At 41.0% G+C, this 27,291-nt stretch overlaps 1 protein-coding gene across 1 annotated transcript in view; it reads left to right on the top strand.

Moving 5' to 3' along the window:
- Positions 1-27,291, top strand: part of CAPZB (capping actin protein of muscle Z-line subunit beta) — a 59,222-nt gene that overhangs the window by 3,594 nt on the left and 28,337 nt on the right. Inside the window, exons 2-3 of the mRNA XM_068414772.1 lie at positions 11,814-11,903; positions 23,425-23,546. Of these exons, the coding sequence (XP_068270873.1) occupies positions 11,814-11,903; positions 23,425-23,546 (212 nt within the window). The remainder of the gene's footprint in view (positions 1-11,813; positions 11,904-23,424; positions 23,547-27,291) is intronic.

The following is a 27,291-nucleotide window of genomic DNA, read 5'->3' as shown; positions in this document are numbered from 1 at the left end:
CTCGTTCAGTTTGGCTTTGGGTAGGTGGATACTTCCGAAGAGTTGGATGGGGAATGCCTGTGCCAGCGTGTATTCTCCTGCCTGCCCTTTGGAGGGAGTTTGGTCAAGTCCAAATGGCTCCTTACTCTGCTAATCAAATTTGTAGAGAGATGTTTTGTTTTGTTGGGGTTTTTTTCCCTCTTGAGCTACACATTGTAGTGGTGCCACCTCAAATTGAAATAAAACTGAGCATGTTTCAGTGTCTGCTGAAGAGCTAGCACTTTTACTGGAGAAGGGTGAAGTTCTGAAAGGTGCCTGTACAGGCAGCATAAGCTGGAGTTTAGGTCTGTGCTAAGCCCCATTTTTTTTACCCCACTTTAGTACAATGTGATGTTTAAGGATTTTTTTTTTTCAGGCAAAGGACAGGATTGCAGAAGTATAAGATGCTCAAAATGATGTTGATCTTCTGTTTTTATTCATAGTCTTATTCAGCCATTGTGCATTATAATTTCCCACATTCCCATTGGTTTATGCTAGGAGTCCTGAAGAGTTTAAAAAGCCTCAGCCAAGTCTTTGTGTCTCCCCCCTTAAAGCACAAGGTCCAAAGCATGTGTATGCTTCAATTCTTCCTAATCCTTTCCCATTTCCAGGAAGAAGAGCGAAAAAAATTCACTTAAAAACAGGGGACTTCAAATTTGAATTTCCTTTATGGCTGAAACCTGTGTGGTGTGAAGGAGCAGTTGCTAAATCTGAACGACATAAGCCTTTCTCAAGCTTCCTGCTCTCTCTAGCTGAGCTCTAGCCCAACGTTTGTTTGCTGATAGGTTGTGTTAATTAAAAAGCTTCTCTAACTTGAACATAAAGATCCAGAATTCAGGCCAGTGCAATGGAAGTGTGGCCACTTTAAGCTGGAGTATAAACTGGTTTTTTTCTTCATCTTTTGTGTAAAGCCTTCTTAAACATTTAATAGTCCACAAATGAGGTGTTCATGTTGACATCAGTGTAAGAATTGACCAAATACTATGAGCAGATGCCCAAGAACTGTAACTGAAGCTCACAATGCACTTGGAGAACATTAAGCTGTTGTGGTTTACTTGAGCTGAATAATACTGGGTTCCTGTCACCTGGACCTGATCAACTGACCAAAATTCACTTATGTGGTCTCCTGTCCTAAAGCAGGATGGGGGGGATGCTTCCAAACGGGTTGTCTTGGGAAGCCTGAGCTCTTGCCTGTGTGGCAGATGAGACGTTTGCTTTTGAAATTTCCTTTATGGGGCATGAGGGTAAATGCTGGTTGAGCAAGTTTTAAAGATATTTCCCTGTTAGTTGGGCTGAGAGGATTTATTATGAGAAGAAAATGCAGCATACTTGAGGAAGCTGCTTTGCTTGTTTCCTAATTAAAATGTGGTAATTTTCCAGAATAGGTGCTGTCTGGGTAATGCCAAATGCAGTGGCAATTCTGTCCTTTTCCTGGGTTTTTAGATACAGTGAAGTTTTGAGTGAGGAATCGAAAACAGGATCTATTTCTTACTTGTGCCCAAAATAGGCTTCTGTTTAGAATTACTTTAGTTGCATTAGATGATATTTTGTGCTGTGTTTCCTAGAGTGGTGGCCTGTGCCTTGGCATCAACGAGTAAGGTTAATTTTCTTGTATTATCTGGTGCTGTTCTTTTGCTCTACCTTCCTCTTCTACGGTTTAGAAGGAAAATGTGCAGCCTGCTTTGAGCTTGTGCTCTTTGTGCTGCCGCTTCCAAGTTGGGCCGAAGAATTACACAATGTATTTGCACGCACTTGACTTATCTGGTTGCCCTTCTCATAAATTACATACTTTATTCCTGCTATATGCAAATTAAACCTTACTAGTTTATATTTCATCAGCGTAGCCTGTGTTATTTTTCAGCGCAGGGTTGTTTTAGGAGTCCTGACTCTTGGTTTAAACCCATGAGACATTACTCCAAGTGTTTGCAGCCATGCCGCAGAGCATGTCCTTGCTGGTGCTGTTTCCCTGAGTGTGGAGGGGATGTCCTCCATGTCTTTTTGTTACAGAAAGTGAAGCTGAGCTCTTTCCTGGTGCATTGACTTGGGATTTCAATCACGTCCTTGTTGCAAAGTGGGAGGGTTCCCAGCCTGGGTGAAAGCAGAACCCAGGATCTAACAATTTTAGCAGCATCAGCTGGACAAGACTGAAAACAGCGCTTAAGTAAGAGGATTTTGTGCGGAAGGAAAAAGGGTTGAGGCTGCATTGGAGACATAAGCTTAGTGGTTGCCTTAAGCCACCAATAAAAGCCACCATGAATAAAATACTCTGTATTCTCTGAGGGAATTCTGTTTGCATTTCTTCAGGTGATACTTTCTATCTTTTCCATTAGACAAACTGCTGAGTTTGAAAGTGATGTCCTGTTACCTGCCTTCCCTAGTTATTTTTGCTTTGGTAAATATCAGGATTTAAAAAAAGCTTGCTGCTAGCAGAGGTGATTGGTGGCTGACTGATAACCCGTGCTTGCAATTTGAGACGGGCTCAAGAAACAAGAGATGGGTCTTTTGGTGAGTTAATTCAAAGGAGGGGAGAGCCATGAAATGGAGGAATGAGGTAAAATACCAGCTGCATTACGCTGACCGCAGCAGTTAATGGCTGTATTTATCCACCCAGTCCTGTCGCTGTGCAAATTTAGGGGTCATAACAGAGTTTTGGATGTAACACTAAGAACAGGAATGATCTTGGCTCAGTATTGCCAGTGTTCCACTGGACGGTCAAATACAGCTTTCACGTAGCCCTGAATACAGGTAGAGCTGTTTGAGAGCTTGCTAAGGTGAAAACTGGCCAAATGGAATAAGTATTAACTTCATATTAAATTGAAGGAGAAATCTGAGGTGGATTGAAACTGGCACGTGTGTTATGTGAAGCACTGCTCCTGCATAAACTGTCTCTACTACTTAAATTTATTAAAAGTTTTGCAGAACTTAGATGTATTGTTAGATCGCACAGACTGTCTGCAATTTTGACTTGAGGGTAGGTCAGATGTTCATAAGCGACAAGGAAAGCATAGAAAGACTGAAAGAATGGGCAAGCCTGGGAATTACAGCACGGGAAGGAATTCCAGGGAGAATGAATATCTTGTTAGGTAGAGGTGTGGTATTACGGCCTAAATGTAGGCAAACCAGTAGCTTCCTAGTTTAAAACTTGAAATCCTTAGCCCTGAATCCATTGGATGAAGCTGAACCTTGCAAGCTTTGCGGTGTAGTCAGCAAGGTCCGTCTTGCTAGGTACAAGGGAAAGGCATATTAACCTACTTTTGTGACCTTTTAGGCAATCGGAGTACATTCAGGGATGAGGGCTAATTAGATAACCTCTCTGCCTTGCCAGGCATCCGATTACTTGCCAGAGTTATCTCGTGAATTTACAGCCCTGGCTACTAGACTTCAGGACGCTGGAAAGTGCTGTGTTTGTTAAAGCAGGCGGTTGTGAGCTGTGGGGTGACGGGGGCTCTGCAAACAGGCTGGCAAAAAGCATTATACTGAATTTGTGAAGCTGAATGTTTGTGTTCGTTATGCTTTCAGTAAGCATGTCAGTGTTTGTTGTCACCTTGGTGGTAGAGTATATTTCCTGCTGCTATAATAATGTGAACTTTCTCCAGTGTTTTTGATGTAACTCCTCATATGAAAAAAATCCAGGTTGCAGTTGACTGGAAGGAGAAGCTGGATCTGTCAGGACCAACTTGCCAAACTTGGCTGTTTCTGCAAGAAAAAAATCCTCCGTTTGAATTGAGCAGTTCCTCTTCTGATGCTTTTGTGACCAGGCTCATTCAAGCAGCATGTAAAATAAAAGAGCATTTTGGAAAGATCATCGAGCATTAACAGGATTAAAAGAAAGCATCCCAAACAATGCATTTGCAGATGTTCAGGATGACAAATGGCAGTGTTGAATCTCAAGAGCTGTTGTATTTGTAGTAATTACGGTTTCAATCTAAAAAAAAAATAATTGACCCCTGTAAAAATTAAGCAGCCCTTCTCTAGGGACTGATTTGGGCGCTTCCTCAGTAATATTTGAATGGAAGGCAAGAAGGCAACGTGACTCTGAAAAACAGGTCATTAGATTTATGAACCACCACAGACCTACTGCATTAGCTCATTTCAAAGACTGAACTAACCTAGTTAGCCAGTCAGTAGTAGGTTTGCAGAGAAAGAATGAAATAACAAAGTGGGAGGATGGGAATGAGAGAGCATTAACCAGTAATTTGGGATACATGGTCAGGGTTGAAGCTAAGAGGGGTACAAAAGGACGGTGCAGAGGGAAGGGGCGTTTTTCCAAGGGGGCTGATGAGGTCAGGAAGAAGATTTCCTGTTGCACGGGCAGCGATCTTGTGTTTGGTGTGGGTCAGGGAGCGAGCCGGTGGGGAAAGGAGGGTGGTTAGGAGGGAGCTTCACAGGTTTTAGAAAGCAAGACTTGAGTGCACAAACCCCTTAGTGTATGCCAGAGCGTTTGTGAAGCTACAGAAAATGATTGCAGTGGGGTGTTGAACTGAGTCACCGGGAAATATCTGAAGTTACCTGATGCATTAAATAGCACTGAATGGTTACACTGTCGGTAAAGCTGACTGTGTGTGCATGTCTGTCTGTTGGGGGTATGTGAGTGCTTGTGCTCAAGCCCGCATCTGTTCTGGTAGTGAAACTGTTAGGCAGATGTTACAGGCTTCCGTATGAAGTGTTTGCAAAATCGGGACAAGTTCTCATATCCCGGTGCTGTGCTGTAACAGGGTTTTTTCATTTTGTTTAGCTAAGATTTCCTATCTGCAGTTATATCTAACAAAGAAAATGTTATTTTACATTAAATTCAAACTTAAAATGGGGAAAAACCCCTGTTGTGCAGTAGCATTAATCTAATTAAATCTCTTAATGTTAATTTTCAAAGGTGGTCAGCTCTACAGTCAACTTCAGTGTCTTTAATCCCATTTATTAGAAGTTAGCGATGCTTTTTTGCCATCTGTGCAACTTTCCTACGTAGCCATTTTACCGCTGTCCCCATTTTACTCTTTCATGTGGGGCTAATAGATTGCGTATTCACTTGATGCCATGATTTATTGGGAAATGACTTTTTGCAAACTTCATGCTTCACTGGAATTCTTGGCACCAGATGAAAGCTAGTAAATTACATTGCCGTGTTCAATGACAAGTTTAATAAATAAAACATTGTTTCTGTTACCCAGAAGACAAACACTGGTGCAGAAATCCTTAGTGATGGTGGCAAAAGGTCAGGATGAATAGCCTGTTCCCAGAAAGCCTTGTTGTTGGTCCATCCTGCTCTTCTCTTTGTACCTAGTGGCTCTTTTCATTGGACAGGTGACAGAGACTTGCATTGGAATTTATATAAACTAAAGTGATAGATGGTAAATTAGTTCTGAAAGTAGATGCAAGTATCTGCTGTCTTGAAGTACATCCTTGCTGGGAAGGAGGTGCCAAGTAAATGTTAATTTTTTTCACTGTGTACTGTACACCTTTGTAGATGTGTTAGCAGGAACTGAAATGCTTCCAGTCGAAGAACAGCTACGAGGAGTGCAAACTTACTGCAGAACATACTCCAGGACATGCTGAATTCTTACTTCTAAAGCAATTAGTGAATTCCAGTCAAATGGCCTGCTCCAGACTATCAGGGGTTGTTAGTTTTTTCTCAATAGATGTGAAACATCTTGACAAATAGTTGTTCCATGAGATTGAGCTTCTTAATAAAGTAATGCCAGCAGCTCTGGTTTATTTAGAAACTACTGGATGGAAATGCCTTCAGTGTGTTATAATTCACTAGCTAATTGTTTCTAGAGTTGAGATGGATCCCATCCTAACCAGAGCAGACAAAGCTAGAAGTAGTTCAAGAGAAGGAGAATGGAGTCTGCATCAGCATCACGTTCTTTTAGTAATCTTTGACCTGTTTGTTTGTAACTATCCACGGCGTAATGTATCTTCAGGTTTTGTTATGTTTGACTGTTTCTTAAATACGCTGTTGCTGGTTCTCCTGCTAGTACGCCTTGCTGTCAGGAAGCCATGATTTATAAGTACGTTACAAATGGTTGTAGATAGGATCTGCCAGAAGAGGGTTAATAGTCAAGGGAAAAATTATGTAGAAAAACAGATTGTGAGGAATATGTGCAGCTGATGGAAACATCACGAGTGCAGAACTTGTCTGGGATTCATAGACAGTACAGATTTATTCCCCTTCCCATCTAATATCCTAAAAAGTGAATGCTGACAGCTGAGAAGGGAAACCTGCGACTCAACACACTACTGTACTTTTTATTACACAGGGGTTACAATAATTCAACCCTTTGCTAAAGCTTGTAGCAGTAATACTATCCTATTGTGTAATGTGAAAAGGGAGTCTTCTGCCTTTTCAGCTCTGGAAGTTGGCAAGGATTAAAATGACAAGCAGGAGGGGAAGCTGTGTATCTGTTTCAATTAAAAAAAAATTAGTGTTTTAGTACCACAAAACTGAAGCATTAGTCAGACATTCCTGTTGGGAGACCTGACAGGAAATAATGTGATTTACAATCTGGGGTATGTCTGCAACATAAAAGGAAGGGAAAAAAAAAAAAAGTGATTTGCTGGTGGTGTACTTCTGGCCCTGGATTAATTTACGAAGATATTTTGCTTGTAAACTGACCAGCGACCAAAGTGATCTGATGTGTGATTGCTTCAAATTGCGTAAGTTGAGCAAACGTTCTATTTTTGGTGTCCCTTCAGGTGTTTGTCTTATATTTCTGTTCTCTGAAAATTGAGATGCCAGCTTGTAGTTTACATTGGGATAACTTTACAGATGCCAGTCTTGAGCAAAACTTGTGCGCGAAGCAGCTCGAAGACCTTTGCTTGATCTGTTATAACCCAGCTGCAGGGTCCTGGCAACTGTGGCGTTTCAGGGCCAAACATGGGCAGCATGGGCCAAATAATGAATGCTCTTATTCCACGTGTGGCTTTGTTGCCTTAATCATAACTGCTGAAGTAATTTTTAAGTCGTGCAATTCTTCTAAGCTGGCATCACAGACAGGAAAGGGGGTAGGTAGTACGATCATGCCTTGGGTACGAGTGTTATGTTTGCAGGAAAGATTTGGTAGCCCAAGTGGCTTATTTCCCAGAAAGGGCTAAAATAGGGAGAAGCTACCACTGCAGTAGCACTGAACTGCCTCAGCTGGTTTCTCTTGGTTCAGGAGTTAGCTCAGAGCAGTGTTAATATAGAAATACAATACAGAAGTGAAACCAGCCTGGTTTTCTTTTTGAAGAAACTGCCTAACTCTGTTTATGCTCAGCAATAACATAGTCAAATGAGCAGGAGCTATCAAAACAAAGCTGTGAAGACCAGGGAATTAAATCCGCAGGTCTTTGTGATAAATAGAAGCAAATTCCTGCTGACTGTAAGGCTGGGAGCTTGAAATGAGATCTTTTACCTCCTTTCAAGTGGTCTGGCTTAGCCTTTGAAATGGGTAGAGCTGCAGGTTTGCGTAAACCCTCTTAAAACCCACAGTATAGGTCAAATCTCAAGTAACTGGCAATGCATAGTTGTCAAAGCTTGTGAATAAAGCCTGTGACTTTCTGTACGTGTATTTAGTGAAATGCATGTGTAAAGATACCATTTAAAAATAAGTGCAAAATACTTGTAGGTAGCGACTCCATCAGATTTCTAGTGTCTGTTGGAAAAAGCAAACAAGCGTAGCTGCTGTGAAGCGTTACTGGTTCTGCCAGAGACTGGTGTTTGAACAGCTTTAGGTGTGTATCTTGGCTTATGATAACCTCATTTATCAGGTGACAATTCTGTGCAGAATATAATGCAAATGTGGTATGGTTTATTACCTTGGTCTGACAGAGCACATTTGGGTGCCGTGAACTGTTAACAACTGCGTGAGAAGTAGTTTACTTGCTTGCAGCTTTGCGTAATCTTGGGTCAGCTCTTGTTGCTTGGTGTTACCATCATACAGTATCCTGGCAGGGGACCACGAATGAGTGCCAGCTATTCCTGAGCCCTGTCCTCCTCATCCTAAGGAGCTGTGGGGTTTAGAGGACATGACAAGTGGGAGTCAAGGAAGTTCAGTGTTTTGCCTGTTTTAATTTTTGCAGTTTGCATACCTGTAGTAACTTCTGGGGTTTTTTATTTGTGTGTTCTCCATTGAACAACATCTGCCCATACTCAGCCTTTGAACAATATTGCTTACAGTATGACTGGAATTAAAGCATACAGCTGTGCCTCTGTGCAACTGCACGTTTATACAACTGATTTTTTTTTTTGAGTGCTATTTGTTTTTATTTGAGCCTCAACACCGAGTGCCTAGATGGGCAGAGAACTGTAGCTGTTCAGAGAGGGTTTCTCTTTTGGAAGTAGGCTAAGTACGACAGGGACACTTGAGAGAAGAGCAGATGTAGGCAAAGGAAGGCAAACAAACATAACTACTGCTATAGATATATTCTTAACATTTTTCCTTGTGGTAGTATCAGGGGAACACTATAGCAGATGCTTAAGTGGAGATTCTAGATTGCCAAACATCTTTAGAGGAAACTTATTAAGGAGCTTTCATCTAAGCTAGTATTTTCAGTCTTTGAGATTCCTATGATCTCTAAATCCTTCAGTGGCTTGCGCTGTAATAAAACTTCATTTAGAATTTGTGTCTGAACTCCCTGTTCCTCCACAGCAGCTCTGTGCAGGATGAAACAGAGGAATGGTGGAAAACAGCTTCATATCAAGTAAACACTAAGATCATTAAGTCCTGCAACCTCAAAGAACTTGGCTTCGAGAGCAGCCCAGACTGGGAGACAGCCTGTCTAATCACCTTCTCAGTGAGCAGGGGTTTATAAGCCTCTCCATGTCTAAAGGCAAGAATTCTGTAGAAATGTTTTATCTGGAGATCTGTTAAGAAACCCCGTCTTCAGTATGCAATTTTCCAAGAGAATTAAGCAAATTGAAATCCAGAACAGGTGAAGTTAAGAGCGTAGAGACAAGTAGGTTGGGTCAACTGTAGTGAGGTAGGTCACATATATCCTGAGTTCCTGAAGAACGCCTTCCTCTTACACAGGTTGTGTGAAGGTTTTGTGGGATTTTTAATTGTCACTTAATAACATGCCACTGTCAAAATTGCAGTGGTGGTACATCCCTGGAGCGTTCACTCTTCTATAAAATTAGGGAACCATGTGCTGCTGGTTTTGGCACCTTGGATGAGGTTCCCATCTCTTTTATGTAGTACCTACAGCTACTCTAGCTACTCCATCTGCGGCAGAGGTCTGGAACCAAAGGATGTATTTGACCACAGACCTGGTTTTGAAAACCTCACTTCACCTACAGTGAAAGAACCAGAAGCAAAAGAATTACACATTCAGTTCTGAACTAGGACACACCAGATATAGCCAATGCCACAAGGTACCACTTCGCTCTGTAATCTGTGTGCTTTGTATTGCCTTTTCGACTGTGCCAGCACGGATTTATGCTGGGTTAGAGTGACTGTATAACCACAGATTTAGGAACAGAAAACCAGCAGAACTTGTCTTTATTTCAGTGCTTTAAGAGATCTGCTGGCAAGCCGATCTCTTAACTGAAGAGTCGTGATGCTCAGCCTTGCTTTTACCTCTTGGATACCAGAAAAATCTACTGTTAGTATGTGCTTGGATATTTTTGTTTTTCCATTGCATGCAGCCATGTATGCCAGCCGTGTCTGAGCCCCTTTAAGGATCTCTGCCTTAAACGGTCTTGCTCATGTCTTTTTACAGATGTTATTGAACATATTGTTGTAAAAATGGTCTGTCCAAGTTCTTTTGGTTAGTCCATAAAACACTGCAAATGTAGATACTCTTTCATCCAGTGTAGTTTATTTCAAAATTGTCACACTGTAAAACACTTACTCTGGGGTTGCAGCTTTAGTGGTGGTTTTTTAACATCATCTTTCCCTAGGCTTTTTTGTCTATTAAACAATTCCAGCTGGTAGAGGAGGACGGAGCACTTCCGTAGGTGTTCCCACGATCCCAAAGTGAGGAGCGTGACCTGGTGACCACATGCCAGCTTTCCTTCCTTGACGTAAGGGATAGCAGGAGGTAAAGACAATACTTGGTAAGAAAGGTCCCCTGCCTGAGCTTGGCTGTTGGAGCTGGGCAGACATAGGCCATCTAAATAGTATGTTTCTCTGGGGGTTGAAAGGTTAGTAGCAAAAAGTGAGTAGTTTTCTCTTCCCCGACCATCTAATGAAGATAAGTAAAAAGTTTTGAAAAGCTTGGCCATCACTTTTATGCGTGAATATGGTGATAGTTCAGTGATCGATTTGGGGTCACTTTCCACAATAAATAATGTCACACCAGACTCATTTCAGCCAAGGATTTGCTTGTCACGTTATCCAAGTATTTAAAAGAGCGTGGGGGGTTTCGTACATTACTTCAATGTGTCCTCCTGCAGTCACAACAGATGACTGTCATAATCTTCTGTTCTTGGTGTCAGTGCATCCTGCTCTTCAGGCTGAAGGCTCAAATCTTCAGGAGATTATTGCAGATATATGGGAGTTGATGTCTAACTGTCTGTAGAGCTGGAATATTTTGCAAAGATTACATCCTATAACCTGAACTGGGTGAGAAATAAATATATAATCTCCCCAGACCAGGCAGTCTGACTTGCTGGCTGTAAAATATTTATCTTCTGATAGTGAATGGGTAGTACCTTTTAAGAACAGCTTTCATAATGGATGTCTACTAAACTGAGAGCTCCCTCCTTTCCTCACTGCTAGGGTATGGCTTAATTGCAGGAAACTTTGCTTCCTGTTTCTCCCTGACCTGGGGGTTGCTACTTGAATAATGTGATAATGTAACTGCTTTAGTTTTGAAGCCTTTCTTAAATAAAACTTTTAGAGCTTGGCAGAACACAGGAGGGAGAAATTAAAGCTAAGCTCATTGTATATGGGTGGCTAGAAATGGAGAAGGAGAAAGGGAGGGGAAGAAGCACAGTGAAAACAAACTGGCAATGCTTCTGCTCGTGCAGATTTGGGGTGCTGTTAGGCTTGCAGGAAAGTGTCTGCTATATCTGTTGGTGAAGGAGAGCTAAAGGTTATGGTAAGAACATGGCTCAGCTCATCAGGTGTCTGTGGTAATGTCTGTTGCACATTTTCTGTCTGTGAAGTGAAGTTTAAGTGTGTTTTTTTTGTGTCAGAATTGGAAGTGAGACCAGCTGCAATATGCCCTTTGGAGTATGTTGCTGTGATTTCTTGAGATAACTGAAGTCCCTGATTTCTCAGATACAGGCAGCTTTTGGTGTGTATTTTGTAGCAAGAAGGAAATAGTGGATCATACTTCGTGCGTGTGTCATTCTGTTTTTTTGATAAAGCTGAAAGAGGGAGAGGGAGCTCTGGGTTGGAACAGAATTTGTCTTGGAAACTGGTATCTCAAGCTGAATAGCACAATACAAATAAGGAAATGTTAAAACTGCTTCAGGAGGGAACTTTCAGTTCCCTAACCCAGTTGTTATTGAGATAGTGTGGAAAAACAATGCGTTAAACATTTGCATGAGTGTTGGAAAAAGTTTTGGTGAGGTAAGGGCTGGACTCCTTTCCACCAACAGCACGGTGTTAAATTGGCAGCATGACACCAATTTAAACCGTGCTCTTAAATCCATAGTCTAGAACACTTTTTGCAATACCAAGTCAGTAATCTGTGATCAATGGGACTGAACTTTATTGAAATCTATTTGTATTAATATAAAAAATGCTGCTGCTTAGAACTAGGCACTGTATTTATCATATCAGAGGAGTTGGCAAGCGCTGCAGTTCTTGTGTATGTAAATGGGATGTATGACCTGTGCATGTTGTGACGGAGGGATGTTCTTGTTTCTGCAGAGTGACCAGCAGCTGGATTGTGCCTTGGATTTGATGAGGCGTCTGCCTCCGCAGCAGATAGAGAAGAATCTCAGTGACCTCATTGACTTGGTGAGTATTGGATGCTCTAACCAAGTTATGTCCAGAGTCCTGGGTGTGACAAAGATCTGGTATGTAAGAACATTTTCTGAAGCATCTCAGAGGTGTGGTGATTTGTTTCTCTCCTTGTCTTTTGGCAAGGCTGAAGAATACAGCAATTGCACAAACAATGTCAAGAATCTACGTGTTTATTTTGGGCAAGCCGAAAGGTATTATGTGTATGCATGGACACGCTTTCAGATGAAGGGTCATTAGCAGCTTTCTTGTTGAAGTCATCACCAGTTTGGAGGCTGCTGCTTAGTCAGAGTAATTTGGAACAGTTTATACAAGGTTGATGCGTACCCTTGTACGTGCGTATCGTCTCCTGATAAACTACCTGCCTGTTTGTAGTTTGACACAGGACTTGTGCGGTAGGTGCAGTGGATGTGCTATAGCACGTGCTTCAAAGGTGGTACTGAGACAGAATGTGTCAGAGTACTGGGGTTCTGGAGAACACCCAAATCTATTTATAATTTGTGCCATATCAGGTACTCTGCAGTCCAGTGAGTATCAAAATAAAACCCTGGGCAGCCATCTTGTGCCCAATACCTGTTTCCTGCTTGCCCCCAAAACATTTGTTTTCCTTCTAAAAACTACTAATGAAGAAAACTAACTTAAGAAGGGCGCATAAGCTCATTACTAGTTTCATATCCTATGGTACACAATTGGGCAATAATAGGCTGGCTAGTGTCAACTGTCCCTTAAAATGGTGTGGCACAGTTGCCTCTGGAGTAACTTAAAGTATTACTGAAATATGGATTTAATTTATATAGAACCTACTATATGGGCAGCTGGGAAAACTTGTTTCTATTGTCCAGTCTAAATATATGGCTTATTTCTGACCTGAACTTCTGAATCTTTGCAGACAGAGGACATTGAGGCTGCAACAGGGCTGTTAGAGCTTGAACTTAGCCTTTCCTCTTACCTGTAGTGAGAACTACATCCCTTTTCTGTGGCAGCTCTGAATTTTATGCATGATGCTGACAAACCTTGTCAGAGACCCTAGAAATCTGATGGTTCTGCACATAGCAGCTATTTGAATCACTGCCTCTTAATTAAATTGTTTAAATTGCATCCGAGCGGTTTGTCATCTTTGTGTGCAGAAGAGCAGCTGCTTATCAGGTAAAAGTTTAGTTGAGGAGGTTACTAAGTGATATTAAAGCTGGTGTTAGCGAACTTGAGAGGAGTCCCATGGTCAAAAAGCTGTGGCTGACTTAAATTTATCAAACTCTGTTTAAATACTGCTTTCAGTTACGTAAGCTGAGGTACAGGTAAGAAAGCTCTGTGGGTCAGGAAAGAAATTATTCCCTGCAGGAAGGGATTATTTCTCTCTCTTGAAACCATTTACTAATTGGCTACATCTGTGCCACCAAAACTCTTGGCAACCTCAAGCATCATTTTTGTGGCTGTTGCTGGAGGTAGGACACAGAATAACTAAATCATTGATATGATCTGGTGTGACATGGTTGGGTTTCTGATGAAATTTGGAGGACTAAATGGATATCAGGGTTTGAGCAGCTCCAAGGACCATTCAGAACAACGAGTTGTTTGGGGAGCTATGGTAAGCTTGACTGTATAATTGGTATGAGGTTTTTTTAATGACTCAGAAAATTGCTGGTTACCTCTAAATGTTGGAATTACTTTTGGATGGTGCTCATTAGTGCTCTACATGCTTTCCATCAGCAACACGCTCACTGGGCTTCTTTTCATATTGGAAGTGTAACATGAAACAGACCGGTTTGAATGATGCTTGTTAGAAGGAAGGTCTGTGTGATTCCCACACTGGTCATTGCAGTCCCTTCTATGGGGTAGAGGTGAAATAAGTTGTTAAATCCAGTATGATTTCTTTATTGTTGAGACATCTGTAGACCTCTTCTGCAGCCCACTCGCAGCCTGCCTGCCATGAGGCTGAAGTCTACACTCTAGTTAGACGAGAGCAGTGTGTGCATTGCCACCTGTAATCGTTCCAAAAACATCATAAGCCAGACTCAAGCAAATAGGTTTTTGACCTTTTTTGGCAAGTTTCATCCAAACCTTTACAGCTGATGTTTTTATTCTGTTTCCTGTACCGTTACCAGACAGTAACCTCCTTGAAGTAAAAGGTCGGACTCCATATGCATGATGAGCATGAGCAGGTTCATTAAATTTGTGATAGAATTATAAAAGATGGCACCCTGACTTCTGCTTCCTTTGTGCTGGGTTTCTTTGCTTCATTACACTGCTGTGCTGGAGTAGACATGAAGCAGAGTCCCACATAATTTCTTTTAGTGTGAAGTGTAGGTTATTACTTGCAGCTCAGCTTGCCATAGCCTTTTTATAGGAATTGATCTCCAGACTGATGAGTGTAGCTGCTGTTTTGATGCTTGCTTAAGATCCATTGAAAGGAGGTGAAAATGACTTAGAAATGTCATTGTATGTAAAAAGTTTTCCAAAACTAATATAGTGAGAAACTGACATCTACTTCCCAGGCTTGTATTCCTGCTGGGAAGGCTAACGGCACTAAGTTCCCTCCCTGAGGTCCCTCTTACTCTGTCAAAGCCACGCTCTGCTGCTGCTTTTTAATAAAAGAGCATCTTGGTGCCAATATGAGTATATGGAATATATTCAAGACTGTACATTACTGCCCCCACGTGTTGGGCTGACAAGGGAAAGGGTCCAAACTTGAACATGAAGTAAAAGGGTGAGTGGAAGAAGAGAATTTTTGGGTCACTGGCCCTCATCAGACCAGACACTTTTCATTCATTAGCAAAACAGTTTCTGGTTTGCCCTTTTACCACATCTGTTGTTGCATTCTTCAGACTGCCGAGTCTTCAATTAGAGTTCATTAGAGACCTTGTCAATCACGGGACTCCAGAAGTCGTGCCTGAAAGAAGCTGTGCGTGGTGCTGGTAATGTGCCTTGGCATGGAATGCTCTGGTTGGAATTCAATTAGTCATTATTTGTAAATAGACTACTCAGAGGCTGTAAAAATGTACAAGAGGACTTCTAAATCTCTACAAAAAGATTTTAGCGTAGGCACATACATTTTTAAGGACAACTAATTTAAATTAGAATAGTTTTCTGTGTAGCTCCTCTGGAAACTGGGGTAACTGAAGCCTTGGAGCATCTACCTGTCAGCCAAGTCCGAGCTGTAAAGCAGCTCCCATAAGAGAAGCAGTAAAGGTGATTGCACTGCTCTTACATGTGTTTGTCGTGAGGATACGCCAAGTGATAGCACTTATAACTTAATACAGATTTTAATTGTGTAGCATAAATACCGTCTCTCCTCCTTCTTGCCTCACATTATCCAGAAGTCGCTGCTGTTGATACACTGTGCTGCTCATAGAAGTCAGTTGTGAATCACATCTGTTCTCATCGCTTGCTGGAAGCAGAATATGAAGGGTATTTTCTGGATGGAAATGTTTCTTGGTATCAGTTAAGTGTGAGATCTTGTTCAGGGTCATGGAAATCAGAGTGGCATGAAGTAAGGAAGCTGGTAGAGCTCACTTCTGAGTGGCTAAACGGTTTGTACTGAAAGATCAGAGCAATCAGAGAGGATTGTCCTCCTGTTTCCTTTCTCTTAAGATAAGTTGTATAGTAAGTCAGTCCCCATGTACTTTTAGCTGTGTTCTTCCCAAGAGAGGTCCCGAAGAAGGCATCATCTTTCAGGCAGTGCTGTTGTGGAGGATCTCTTCCTAGGACACCTTGGCAGCACACCTAACAGGGCAGGTGAGTGATAGCTGGGGTCACAGCCTCCAGAATCCTTTCGGGTGCATTTGCAAGACAGCTTCACTGACGTGTCTTATGGGGGTGCATCTCTGGGAAAGGTGGAAGATGGAAGTTGGATTTATTGTGCTCATGGGCCATGTGCAGCAAATAAGGGGTCTGTGACAAGATTGTCTTGATGGCTTTAACTTGAGTGTGGAAGTTGATGTGCTCTCAATCTTAGCAAAAGTTAAGCAGGTTCCTTTTGCAAGTATGAGCTTCCTGCTGAGTGTTTAATTTGGATGTTTGCCTGTGTGTGTATAATATAAATTAGATGAAAAATCTAGCTGACTCACAAAAATCAGATGGCTGGCATAAAGTGGGGATGGAGAATCATCCTCACACAACTGGCTCACAAAATGGACAAGCAGACTTGCCAGGAGAGTGGGGTTTGCTCACAGCCACAACTCTTCCTCTCTTTTCCCAGTAAGACTGATATTCAAATAAAACTCAATTTATTCCCCACAGTGAAAGCTTTCTGGAAGTACCGAGTCAAGTTATGGTGCCATGGAAGAATTAAAGCTGGAGTTCTTTATAGATACAGCAGTCAGTAACTTTACTGGTTATTTTTCAAGGCTCTGTTTGCAATTAAAGATCTGGGAGGTGATCATCTTTGCTTTCTCATCACAGGAGAATGCTTAAGTATTTTTAGTAGAATGTGTTACTTTTTAGAAAGTCCCAGAGTGTTGAATTTTAAAATGTATAAACTTATGATTTTGAAATATTTGAACAACATTCAGGACCTTGCTTCATGCAGCTAGTGTGCCTCTAGGCAAGTCTCAAAGCTGCTTGCGTGCCTTTAGTAACTGAAGATATATGAAGCTAGAGAGCTTATCCCCAGGAAGACTGCAGTGCTTGGGCTGCACAGGCCATAAAGAACATGAGAATGTGACTGGAGCTTTTTGTGTTTTGGGTCCAAGAGCCGAGGCAGTATCGTGGGGAAAGATAAAATAATTGAATGCAGATGGCCAGCTGAGTATCTAGTGAAGGTAGGAGATGCTTTTAAGAAAAGAAAATCAGACCCAGTGAAAACTTGAAAAGGGTGGAAACAGAAGTGCATTGACAGCCTCATGGTCTCAGAGCTGAGTTTTTGACCTGCTGTTCTGCCTGGACTCGTTGACTTGTGTGATAGGCTCTAAGCCAGCAGCAGCCAGTCGGGTTTCTAACGCAAGGATTATTGGCTAAAGAAAGGGGCTCTGGCTCTCTGAATAAATTTATGGTTGTTGAGAGCCAGTTTTCCATTTGGTGAGTGGCTGTAAGCAGGAGCTTTTCCAGGTAGAAAAGATTACCTCTGGATATCTTGATGGTAATTGGAGATAGCAATTAATATATGTAAATTGTTAATGTGATACTTGGCTTAGAGCTAGCAACTCCACTTACTTGCATGAGATTGTAAAAGTTAATTTCACTTCTGGCTTCATATTCACTGACTCTTTTTTCTTTTTAAGCCTAAACTGTGCCTTTTTTTTCTTCCAGGCTCCTGCCACTGCACTGCTGGTGTTAGAGACCCTTAAAATGTCTGTTTAAATATCTTTCTCAAGGGGTGTGGGGGGGAATCACTTGAGCTTGAATCCTAATTAGAAAACAATCTAACCTCTTCTAAAGATGGGAGAGAAGGTAGGATATAGCAACATCGCTGGAGAGAGCATACCTCTGCGTATCCCTTAATTGTTGCTGGATATCTCCAACACCAGCTGGGCTCTTGACACAAATAGTCAAGACTTCCCAAGATATTGATATGCTGTGATGGCTCATGGGACTTGTGACTGGTAACGAGATACAGAAGCCTTCACCTGCAGGTCACTAGTCAAAGGCTAGGGCACTCCAGTTGTGCCTGCCAGATGGCTAGCTTTTGTTTCTCAGTAAGTTACAGAATGCTGAATCTAGCAAAAGCCCTATTTTATCCAGCAGATCACAGGAAGAATGCCAAGGATCCTGTTTTGTGAACGGTAGTCACCTTTCAGAGTTTTTAAAACATAGTTCCTTGAGCTGAATTGAAAAATTCTGTAATTAATGTAATTTTTCAGCTATGACATCGCTAACTAGACAAAACTTGGATCTGCAATCTTGTTAACGTTTGCCTTTTTCCAGAAAAGCTGATTGGTTTTAATTTTGTTTTTTTTTTGCTAATTCTTGCAGTGCTGGAATTCAGTGCAAATACTTGAATAAAGCTGAGCTGTTTCCAATATCAATTACATCTGGTCTTGAACACAAAAGTCCATTTAAGTGTCATTTAATAAACAAAGCTTGATGAATGTGTGGCCCTTGGACATCTGATGTATCAAATTAAGGTTTAGCAATGTGTGGATTTGTGGGAGTGACTTTACTAGTGGTTTTAGGCCCAAGATGAGTGGAGCCAGGCTTCCTTCTTGAGTTTCCACAACATCCGTTAGGCTGTGTCTGTGTTCTGCAGGAACAGGAAATTCTGAGGCTGTGGAATGACTCAGAAAAATTATAATAATATTTTATTAGATGCTGGCCCGGAGGGGAAGAATCCGAGCTGGAGGGGGGTCGTGTGCCAGAATGGTTGTTTTGCAAGAGCGCTGGGTAACTTGCATGGGCTCTTCTTTGCGTTCAAGCGATTTCCCCAGGCGACGTGGACAGTGGTTTTGTTCACTTCTGTCATGATGTAAGTTGTCTTAAAAAAAGAAAAATCGAGTCTGAAGAGTTCACATGCAATTAAAAGACTCACTTTCCTGTTTGGATGTGGCTTTTAATTAAAAACTGTTCTAGTCACGTGTGTGTTCAGATACCTGCATGTTATAGATGCAAATTCGCAAGACAAATGGATCTGAATGCTGCCTTTGCTCATCTTTTGAAGCTTGCTTCATCCCCCTTCTGATTCTTTAAGGAAAAATGTGTTTCATCTTTAATTTTGCTGCATTTAGCATAGTTTTCCAGTGCGTAAGGTTCCTGTGGAGGTCAGTACACGCTGACCTCTGAATAAACATGGAAAAAGACCATTTCCAAGCACAGAACCTTACACTAACGATATTGCTGTTTCAGTTGTAAACATGATTCATCTCAGTCAAGTCTGGAGAAGAAAACAACATTACTATACTGCAGTTGAGTGGCTAGTAAGCCAAAATATTAACTGTCCTGAATATGTAAGGTGCAGAATTTGATGCAATCCAGCCAGCATGATCAAAGCAAGGATGGGGAATGCACGTAAGACATGAAGAGCTGAAGTACTGTTTCTTGTTTCCTCTAAACTTTTTTAGATGCTTGTTTAATCATATTTTAAAAAAAAATAATTTGGAAACAATTGTTTAGTTGGTAATAAGTTCCTTTACCAAAAACTGAGTCAAGAAAGAATGATTATTAGGTTAGCCACTCCAAGAAGTGTACAGTTTCGCCTTTGGCACAAGAGATTATTTGTCTTGATAGCAGAGCAGTTGACTTCATTAAAGCACTGTCCACATACCTGGCTGCTCGGATGGAGCATACTGTTACACGAGACAACAGAATCCTTGTTCAACATGCAGGAGAGTATGTTTAACTCACTTTTCATTCAGTTTTTCTTTCCTCTGTACTACACATTCATTGTATATCTCCCTGGAAAAAAAAAAATCCCACACAGTGCCCTGGTGCATGGTATGTGCTTCTGAATGATGCTGCTGTTCAGTTCCAGGCTGAACAGCTGAGTCTGGACCCGCAGAGATTCTTTTTTTTCTTTTCTAATTTACGTTGAGGGTGGTCTTGCTCCATGACCACCACCATAATAGATGACTGACTGGTTCTTTGTGGAAACATGGGTGCATTAGGGTCCAGAGTACGCTGTGGACCAAATCAAATTAGTGACGGCCTTTAGCTAAAGATACAAGGTTAAGATTGTATCCTACATTCGACCTTCCACTGCTTAGAGTGGGAAAAACTTGTGTGGAAATAAAGATGGGAGCCCAGTCTTTGCTTATAAAACAATCCTCACAGCTTCAATGTTTTCACCGCAGTGACATTTATAGTGCAGTGATTAATTGGACAAAATCACTGCTTGGGCATTTCTCTATTTGGCCTGGAGACTGGGTTAATTCTTGTGTTAAGTCAAAGTTCCCTATATAATGATAGTTGGGGGCATGCACTCAGGCACCTAAGTGCATTTTGGCTTCCCAGTTACCATAGAACAAGCCAATAAGATAAGGTAACAATGCAAATGCACTGTTTCAGGCTGAAAACTCAGAGGATCGGTTGGTCTTCTAAGCAGAACTGTCTTTGCTGGGATCAGAAGATTTGGATGTTTTCTTTATAAATACAAACTGGATTCTGCAAGAGTCTGAATGTGCACAGAAGTAATTTAAATGTTTTAGGAAGGTTCAATACTTGACATGGGGAGGAATTTAAGGAAAGACACTTGCATAATGCAAAATGATTGCTTGGTGCTTAGATTGCAGCAGCTGCCTTAGCCTGGCTGTACCAGATGTCATTGCATGTTCTAAAATGCAAAGGACCTAAATTCAGAAGGAATCAAATAGTCTCACAAACATGTAGCTGAAGTATTTAAAGCTGCAAATTACCTTGTTCAAATTACTGCATTTGCCTTGTAAGCAGCTTTGTAGCGTAGCAGAGGAAGACCTGTGTGCATAAATCTTGTAAATTCATTCTTAGAAAGGAAGAGCAGCAGCTGTTGAAAGTTGCTGTAATAAATGATACAAAAATTATTCTTTTGGGGTAACTGTGCCACACTTGGATGTTTTCCTGATAATCAGAATTTCATGAGTAGTTCCATCAGCTGGGATATCTCTGTTCTTTTTATAAACACTGTTGAAATTTTCTAATCCTTCTGAAGTAGATGAGTGGGTTTTCTTCCCTGTTTTATTCTGAAAGAAGGAGAAGGAGAAAAGAATATATTGCCTGAAGTCCTGTAGAGTGTCTGTACCAAAGAGACAATGGGCATATAGCACGCTATTATAATAGAGTATTATAGTGTAATATTGTATTCTAGTAAGTATATGATATAATGTGTTCACTGTTATGGCCGTAAGACTAGCCCCAGCTCTTAGAAATTGCAAAAGTGACCGTGCTCATGATTATCTGTATTACCAAATCATCCAGAGTTCACCATTACTACGTGGAAATTAAATAGATTGCATCTTAAAAACAATGTAAGGGTTCCTTGTAGTCAATAAGAGGTTGTGCTCTCCCACTGAGCAATACGGAAACACCACGCTAGGCATGTGCTATTTTTAAAAGAAAGTTAAATTTAAAAGTTGTTTGAGTGGATTTTTGTAAAGGTCTTAAATTCAGATGGTTATTAGGATCTTTTCTGCAGGGGAATTGACTCCGTCTTGAGTTTGGGATTTCTTCTCAAAATGCTTTGTTATGTACATTTGAGTTTGAAGAACTGTGCAGCGAGACCTCTCGTGCTCCCTCAGCACACGTGTAGCGTAGGGCTTTTCCCAAAGAAATTCGGTGGAAACAGAGACTGGGAAAAACGCCACATTTCTCCGAACTGTGTTTTCATCACCATTACTCATTCTGAACTCACGTCAGAGTGAGGAGGCTGTTCCTAGACGCTTATCTCTCTGCTGATGGGCAGCTGGCCAAGGAGCAGCCAAGAAGAAGGAATATATTCAGCTGGTTACTCTTAGGAACAACACGGAGCATAGCTCTTAGTGATGAGGTGCTTTGGGTCGTCTTGTGTGTGGATCCCAAATTGAAGCAGTCATCTCAAGTTGCTCTCTGCCTGAAGAGTCAGCCTAAAATTAGTAGCTAATGGAGAAGCGAAGGAAGAGACAAAGTGGAACCAGATGGGCTCATGGGCACAGATACATCATTTCACTTAACTCGGGCCACGACACTGCTGATTTGTATCAGCTCCGTGGAGTATTAGGGTTGTCTGTTTTGAGAAAAAGTAAAGGTTTTCCTAAAAGCTGCTTGCTTCCTGTCCGCTTTTATTTACTCAGTGAATGTAAAATGGTTTTGAGGTTGCTTCAGCCAGGTCTCCAAGTATCAAATGATGAACGTCAGTGAGAAGCATTTAACTTTATATAAATACTTACCTGCCCTGCTCTTTAATCTGGGCTCTTCAGTTAGCACTCATTACCACATTGCTGTATCTATAGACCAAAGTAAAATACCTCAAACTAACATTTCAGGTATTTCAGCACTGTTGGTAACTTTACCAACCATTTCCTGGTTTTCCTCTTATTTTTTTTGTGTGTTTATGGGGTGATTGGGTGGGTTAGGAGTTGGGTCTCTTGCTAGCCACATCTTGTTTTGTTCTTTGGCCTTTCTGGGTTTTTTTGGTCTTTTTCAGTCATATTGTTTTATATTTGTCCTTGCTTACTTTGACTTAATATCCTCTGTATGTTACTGCCTTGTACTTGGGATTAGGAACATTTTTGTTTCAGGCAGTTTGATCTCCTATGTCACATCTAGTGCATTAAAATAGTTTGTCCTTATGCTTTTGGGAGATGTTGCACCCCTCATTTGTTTTTTCTCCTCTAAGCTTCTTTCCTTTGGAATTACACGAACCAGCTCACTTAATCAGTGGCTTGAAGAGAAGAAAGCACATTTCCATGTTTTCTTTATTTCTTCCTCCCTCCCCTTTTCATTTCTTATGAGCTGTGAATTCATCACTTCATGATTAATTTTACCCTCAATTGCCTTCTGTCTTCATGTTCTCAATCAGGTTTTCATCTCTACAATGTAGAATGAAATGTAGAAGAGATTCCACATTGATTATTTCTTTTATCTTCTGTATTAGCATGTTGTCACCAACAGATTCAAGAACTTAGCAATTGTCCTATATCCTGTTGCGTTCCCAACTTTCTGTTGGGAAAGGGCATTTTATTTTAGTGCCTTTCCCTTGCAGCGAAATCTGGAACGCTTTTCCTGAGGGGAAATGCCTAATACACTAATTGTTCAATAATAGCTCCAGGAATGATTTGTTGATCGACCCTCAGATGGATTGGTGCACACTGCTGCACATGCCCTAAGGTATCTATGGGGGAGACGGAGCTCCTGGACGCAGCTGTTAGCGTGGCCAAAGCCTGCAGTGTAGGAATATTGATATTGATAACGGGTCTGCCGTCAGCTCCAGAGCAAGAGGCCCCAGGATGGAATTTGCTCGATTTGCTCGTGCTTGCATTCGCTCTAGCTTCAGGCTGCAAAATGTCATCTCCTCTCTTTGCAGCACATGAAAGCCTCTCTGCCACATTGAAAGCAGATCTTGTAGTCTTTCTCCACATGAAGTGCAGGGAGACAGCTGGGATTATGAATCCATTAAAAGCTACCTGTGTAGGAGATGTGTTTGATTTTATATGTGCACACATACAGACACACGCGTATTTTTATTAGCCAACATGGTAATGTTTGGCCAGATGCCTGGAAACTATTCTAAACTCTACCCAGAGTGGGAGCTTGTGAAAAATACGCTCTAGCGTATGGATGGCGTATTCTTTTAGCAGCTTCCTCGTTTCCACTCCATTATAAATATTTACCTTCATTCATCAGTCCTCGACAATCGCTTTACTGGCCGTCTTTGGCAAGAAGCTAACATCGAGAATGTATATATTTAAGTGTACTGGACCACACTAGTGGTTAGGTAATTAAATCTGAAATTATTGGAGGTGGGAGCATAGGATTGTGTTGTAACTTAAGTGCAGCTTGCCTTTTTTTTGAAGGGTTTCTGGCTTTGGGTCAGATGGGGGCTATTAATAACAAAAACTGTTCTTAGGGATGCCAGTCTCTTTTAACCTTAATGTGTTACCTTCTCTTCTCTCCCTGTTTTTTTTTTTCTCCAAACCATCAGGTCCCAAGCCTCTGTGAAGACCTCCTCTCCTCTGTTGATCAGCCATTGAAGATTGCACGAGATAAGGTGGTAGGAAAAGACTATCTATTGTGTGACTACAACAGAGATGGAGACTCGTACAGGTGAGTTCATACCCAAAGCGAGGAACTAACTGGTTTCCTTTGTAAATGAGAGCTACATACAAGTATTACAGTCCCTTCTCCCTCTTATTCTTAGCCAAAAAAATAAAGTTAAAGATATTAAACTCTTCTCAGTGATGAAGCTGGGACTGTTTCAAATCCTCTTCTTGTGAATAAGACATTGACTATGGAAGTTGTTCTTGGTATTTCCCTAATACAAAAGACATAAACATCTTCATCTCCAGACCACTGTGGAGCGCTTCAGTTTCAGATAACGTGGTTGTATGGCTGCTAATCTGATGACCTTTGCAAGGCAGGTCCTCACTGTCTGTCTCTGGAACAAAATGGGTTTTATCCTAGAAAGCAGAGTGTTTCTGCACATTTTCCTTACTGTCATTCATTGAAGCCTCAAATGTGATGTTGTTATTAAAGGGGTGACTAATGCATTTCTCTTAGGTTTTTTGTAATACAGTTATATCTTAAGAGAATTAAAACCAGTCAGATCTCTAGTAGAAATAACTGTGATGGCCTTGGCATGAAATTAAACCATCTATTGTTGCAAGGTTGTAAAATCTTTGGAATGGATGACAACAGAAAAAGAGGTGATGCAAGCAGTTGGTTCAAACAAAATCATCTTGTGCTTGTACAAAACAGGGTGGACTTGCCAGCTGGGAAAGGCTCTTTCACTCACATTTTGCAAGGGATTGAGTCTGACTTTGGACACGCAATGTCATTAATTCTCTATGAACATCTTGGCCCAAGTTTTTTAGCAAAGAAAAGGAATCCCTCTCTACCAAAAGAGCTAATTTATTTTGAGGACTGTAGACAAAAACAATGAAAATATTTGAACAATAAATGCTGTATGTAATTAGAATATAATGAATTTTGAAGTAGAAAGGGCTTTAATACTGGAATGGTACAACGAGTTTTCAGTATTTTGGCTGCCACTTTGAACACAGTCTCTCTTCTAATGTTTTTCTTCTATACCTTGCCATTAGTATGATTACAGTTGAGCAACTAATTTTTTTTTCCCCTTTTTTGCATTGCCTGCCTTTTCTTACTGGCTGTAGTGACAGTGGCATGGTTCCAAATATTCAATTAAGAATCACAAAGCTTATAGTCCAGAAACCTTTGTGAATATTGCATCACCTAGCTCTTATTCTTTTCTCTTAACGAAGGGTGCTAGGCTGTGGAGTAACGGCCACCATTCATCTCCTGTCCTGAGTTAACAGCTCAGCCATTCTGCTGCTTCTGGTTATGATTAGAGGGGTTACATCCCTGGTGCTCCTTGCAGCTCCAGTGTAATAGCTTGTGTTTTTAGTGCTAACAGTTGGAACTGATCTAGAGTAAGAATTTAGCTTTGCTTTGTGCAGATTTGCAGTAGTGTTTTACATTCATTTGGCCAGAATGTTTCAAGAATTCTATTTCAAAGTGAAATACCAGAAAATATTTTAACAATTTTTTTTTCTTTGGCTCAGGACATCATTGCAGAAGCAGATAAGCTTATAAAGGATTCTAGATTAATTGGTTTCAATCGCTCTGAGTTGCAGGAAAGGCACTTACCTAAATTGGAAGCATATCTGTCTGTAGATGATTTACACAGAGAACATGCTGGGATTCGTTTTGTCCTAGAAATAGGAGGAGGAGACTGCTAATGGGTGCAGAGTTTGACAGTGGGTCTGGATTGTGGCTGAGTGTAAATCTTCATGAGTTTTTAGAAATAGAACCTATTGCAGTGGGCCAAGGAAGAAGGTCTCTTATAGCTTCTGCCCTCCACAAGATGTACTCACGCAGCTGCGTCCTCTCCGGCAGATGCAAGAGAAGGGATTAGATCCTGTATTTCTTGTGGGTCTTTCAAGAAATGCTCTCTCACTGAAGTTGTGCTGTTTCTTGCAGTCCCCTTGCATCCTATTTAGGTTGTTGACATGAGCATCTATCACCGGAGGCCCAGGAAACAAGAAAAGGCACTTGTTAAACAGTATCATGACATGATGCAATAACTAATAACACTTGCTCCCCCCCTGCCTCTCCGTGTTTAATTAGTGCATGTGGCAGCCCGTACTTTAAGGTTAGGTTCGTGCTTGCCTCTGAAATTTGCTCAATCTCTTTCTTTCTGAGAAGATATTTAAATAGTTACCAGGAAGCAAGAGGACTTATGTTCTTAAAATCACTTTGAAATTTTCAGGACTTCTTAAGTAATGGGGTTTCAGAAAAGCTATTTCATTTGTTTGTATGGAATAGGCATAACGTACTAATTGCTGGCATTAAAGAATGCTGTTCTTTGGGCTTTTGATTCGAGCGTTCTGGATTGAAGTGATTCTTCCTTCTGGAATTGATTGGTCTCAGCTCTGTTTCGTGAAGTAAATTCTTTCCTAAAGCAAAAGCCTTTGAAAACCAAGCGACACTAACATGTGCATGTGTTAATCCCGTTCTGTGCCTGTGTTCAGACACTGTTATTCATACCTCATAAAATCTGAAGTTGTTACTGGGAAGTGGCTCTTACACTAATTGAATCAATTAGGCCAAAAATCTAGGAGGAGTTTAGTGTGCTTTTAAAAGCTTTTGATATTTCCACAAAGATTTTTCTGAACCACACACTCAATTAGAAGTCCCAAGAAATACTATTCCCTGCCTGCAACATGCTACATCCCCAATTACTGCACACTTCAAACTAAACACCAGTTTTCTTCTTATTGGAGAGGTTGCTAATTGCATTTCTTTTAATACTAATCCAAGGATTTCAAAGCATTCTGTGGACAACTGAGCCTCATGCTACTTCGACAGGAAAGGTGGAGCCAGGTAGTCAGACTTTCTCACTGGGAATCAAGTTTTATAGGGGTTTTTTTTGAGTGGCTTTACAATTTGACTGGGAATTAGCTTTGAAAAAAAAGCTAATATTTGGCCATTCAGATGATAACTTCACCAGTTTCATGGGGCAGCGCACAGGGAAATGAATATCCTAATGCTTAGCCTGTCATGCTTTACTCGTTCTTCATATTTAGACAGGCTTGATTTTCTCCAGTTGAACATGGATCAGACCAGAAGGTAGATTTTTGGAGTCTCTCTTCTGTCTTCATAAATAGATAATTTTCAGTTCCTTCATATTGTCACACTGCTGCTTGTGGGAGCAGCCTTTTGTGCACATAGTCTTGCAGGCAGTGCTCCTCTAATAACAAAGGTTTGTGAAGGATATCAAACAGCCATCGAATCTACATTGTGAAGGTGGAGCTTTTATTAATATAATTTTTTTTTTATATAAGACTTCAAGGTCCCTGACTTTGTCCATACATTTCCACTCTGTTAAATGGAATCCTTATGGGGAATTTGGTGCCAACAACACTGAAACCTGTTAGCTGAAATAAAAAACATTCTCTTTTAGGGAAATTAGGGGTCTGACTTTTGAAATTTAAGTGTTTGTCCATCTGTCTTTCTTCAAATAGCTTCCATTTAAGTTCGTAAATGTGTTGTGAGTACTCTTCCACAAAAAGAAAAAAATACAGCATTGTGTTATGAGGGTTTTTTTTAGGTGAAGTCGATCCTGGCTCCATCTGTAACGGGTTGAAAATGCCACAATCTGCTAGGTAGAAGAATCTGTTACTCGGCTTCCCTTAAATCCCATTCCTGCAGCCCGCAGAAGAGGTCTAATGTTTACAATTGAAGTATCTTCACCGTGGCATCTGCATGAGTTCTGTGCTCGCCCATTCCCTCATATGTGATGGAGAAGCACAGTGTTCTGAATTTACAGAAA

The sequence above is a fragment of the Nyctibius grandis genome, chromosome 17 (assembly GCF_013368605.1).
Source record: "Nyctibius grandis isolate bNycGra1 chromosome 17, bNycGra1.pri, whole genome shotgun sequence".
NCBI lineage: Eukaryota > Metazoa > Chordata > Aves > Nyctibiiformes > Nyctibiidae > Nyctibius > Nyctibius grandis.
This window is presented reverse-complemented; position numbering and strand designations above follow the sequence as displayed.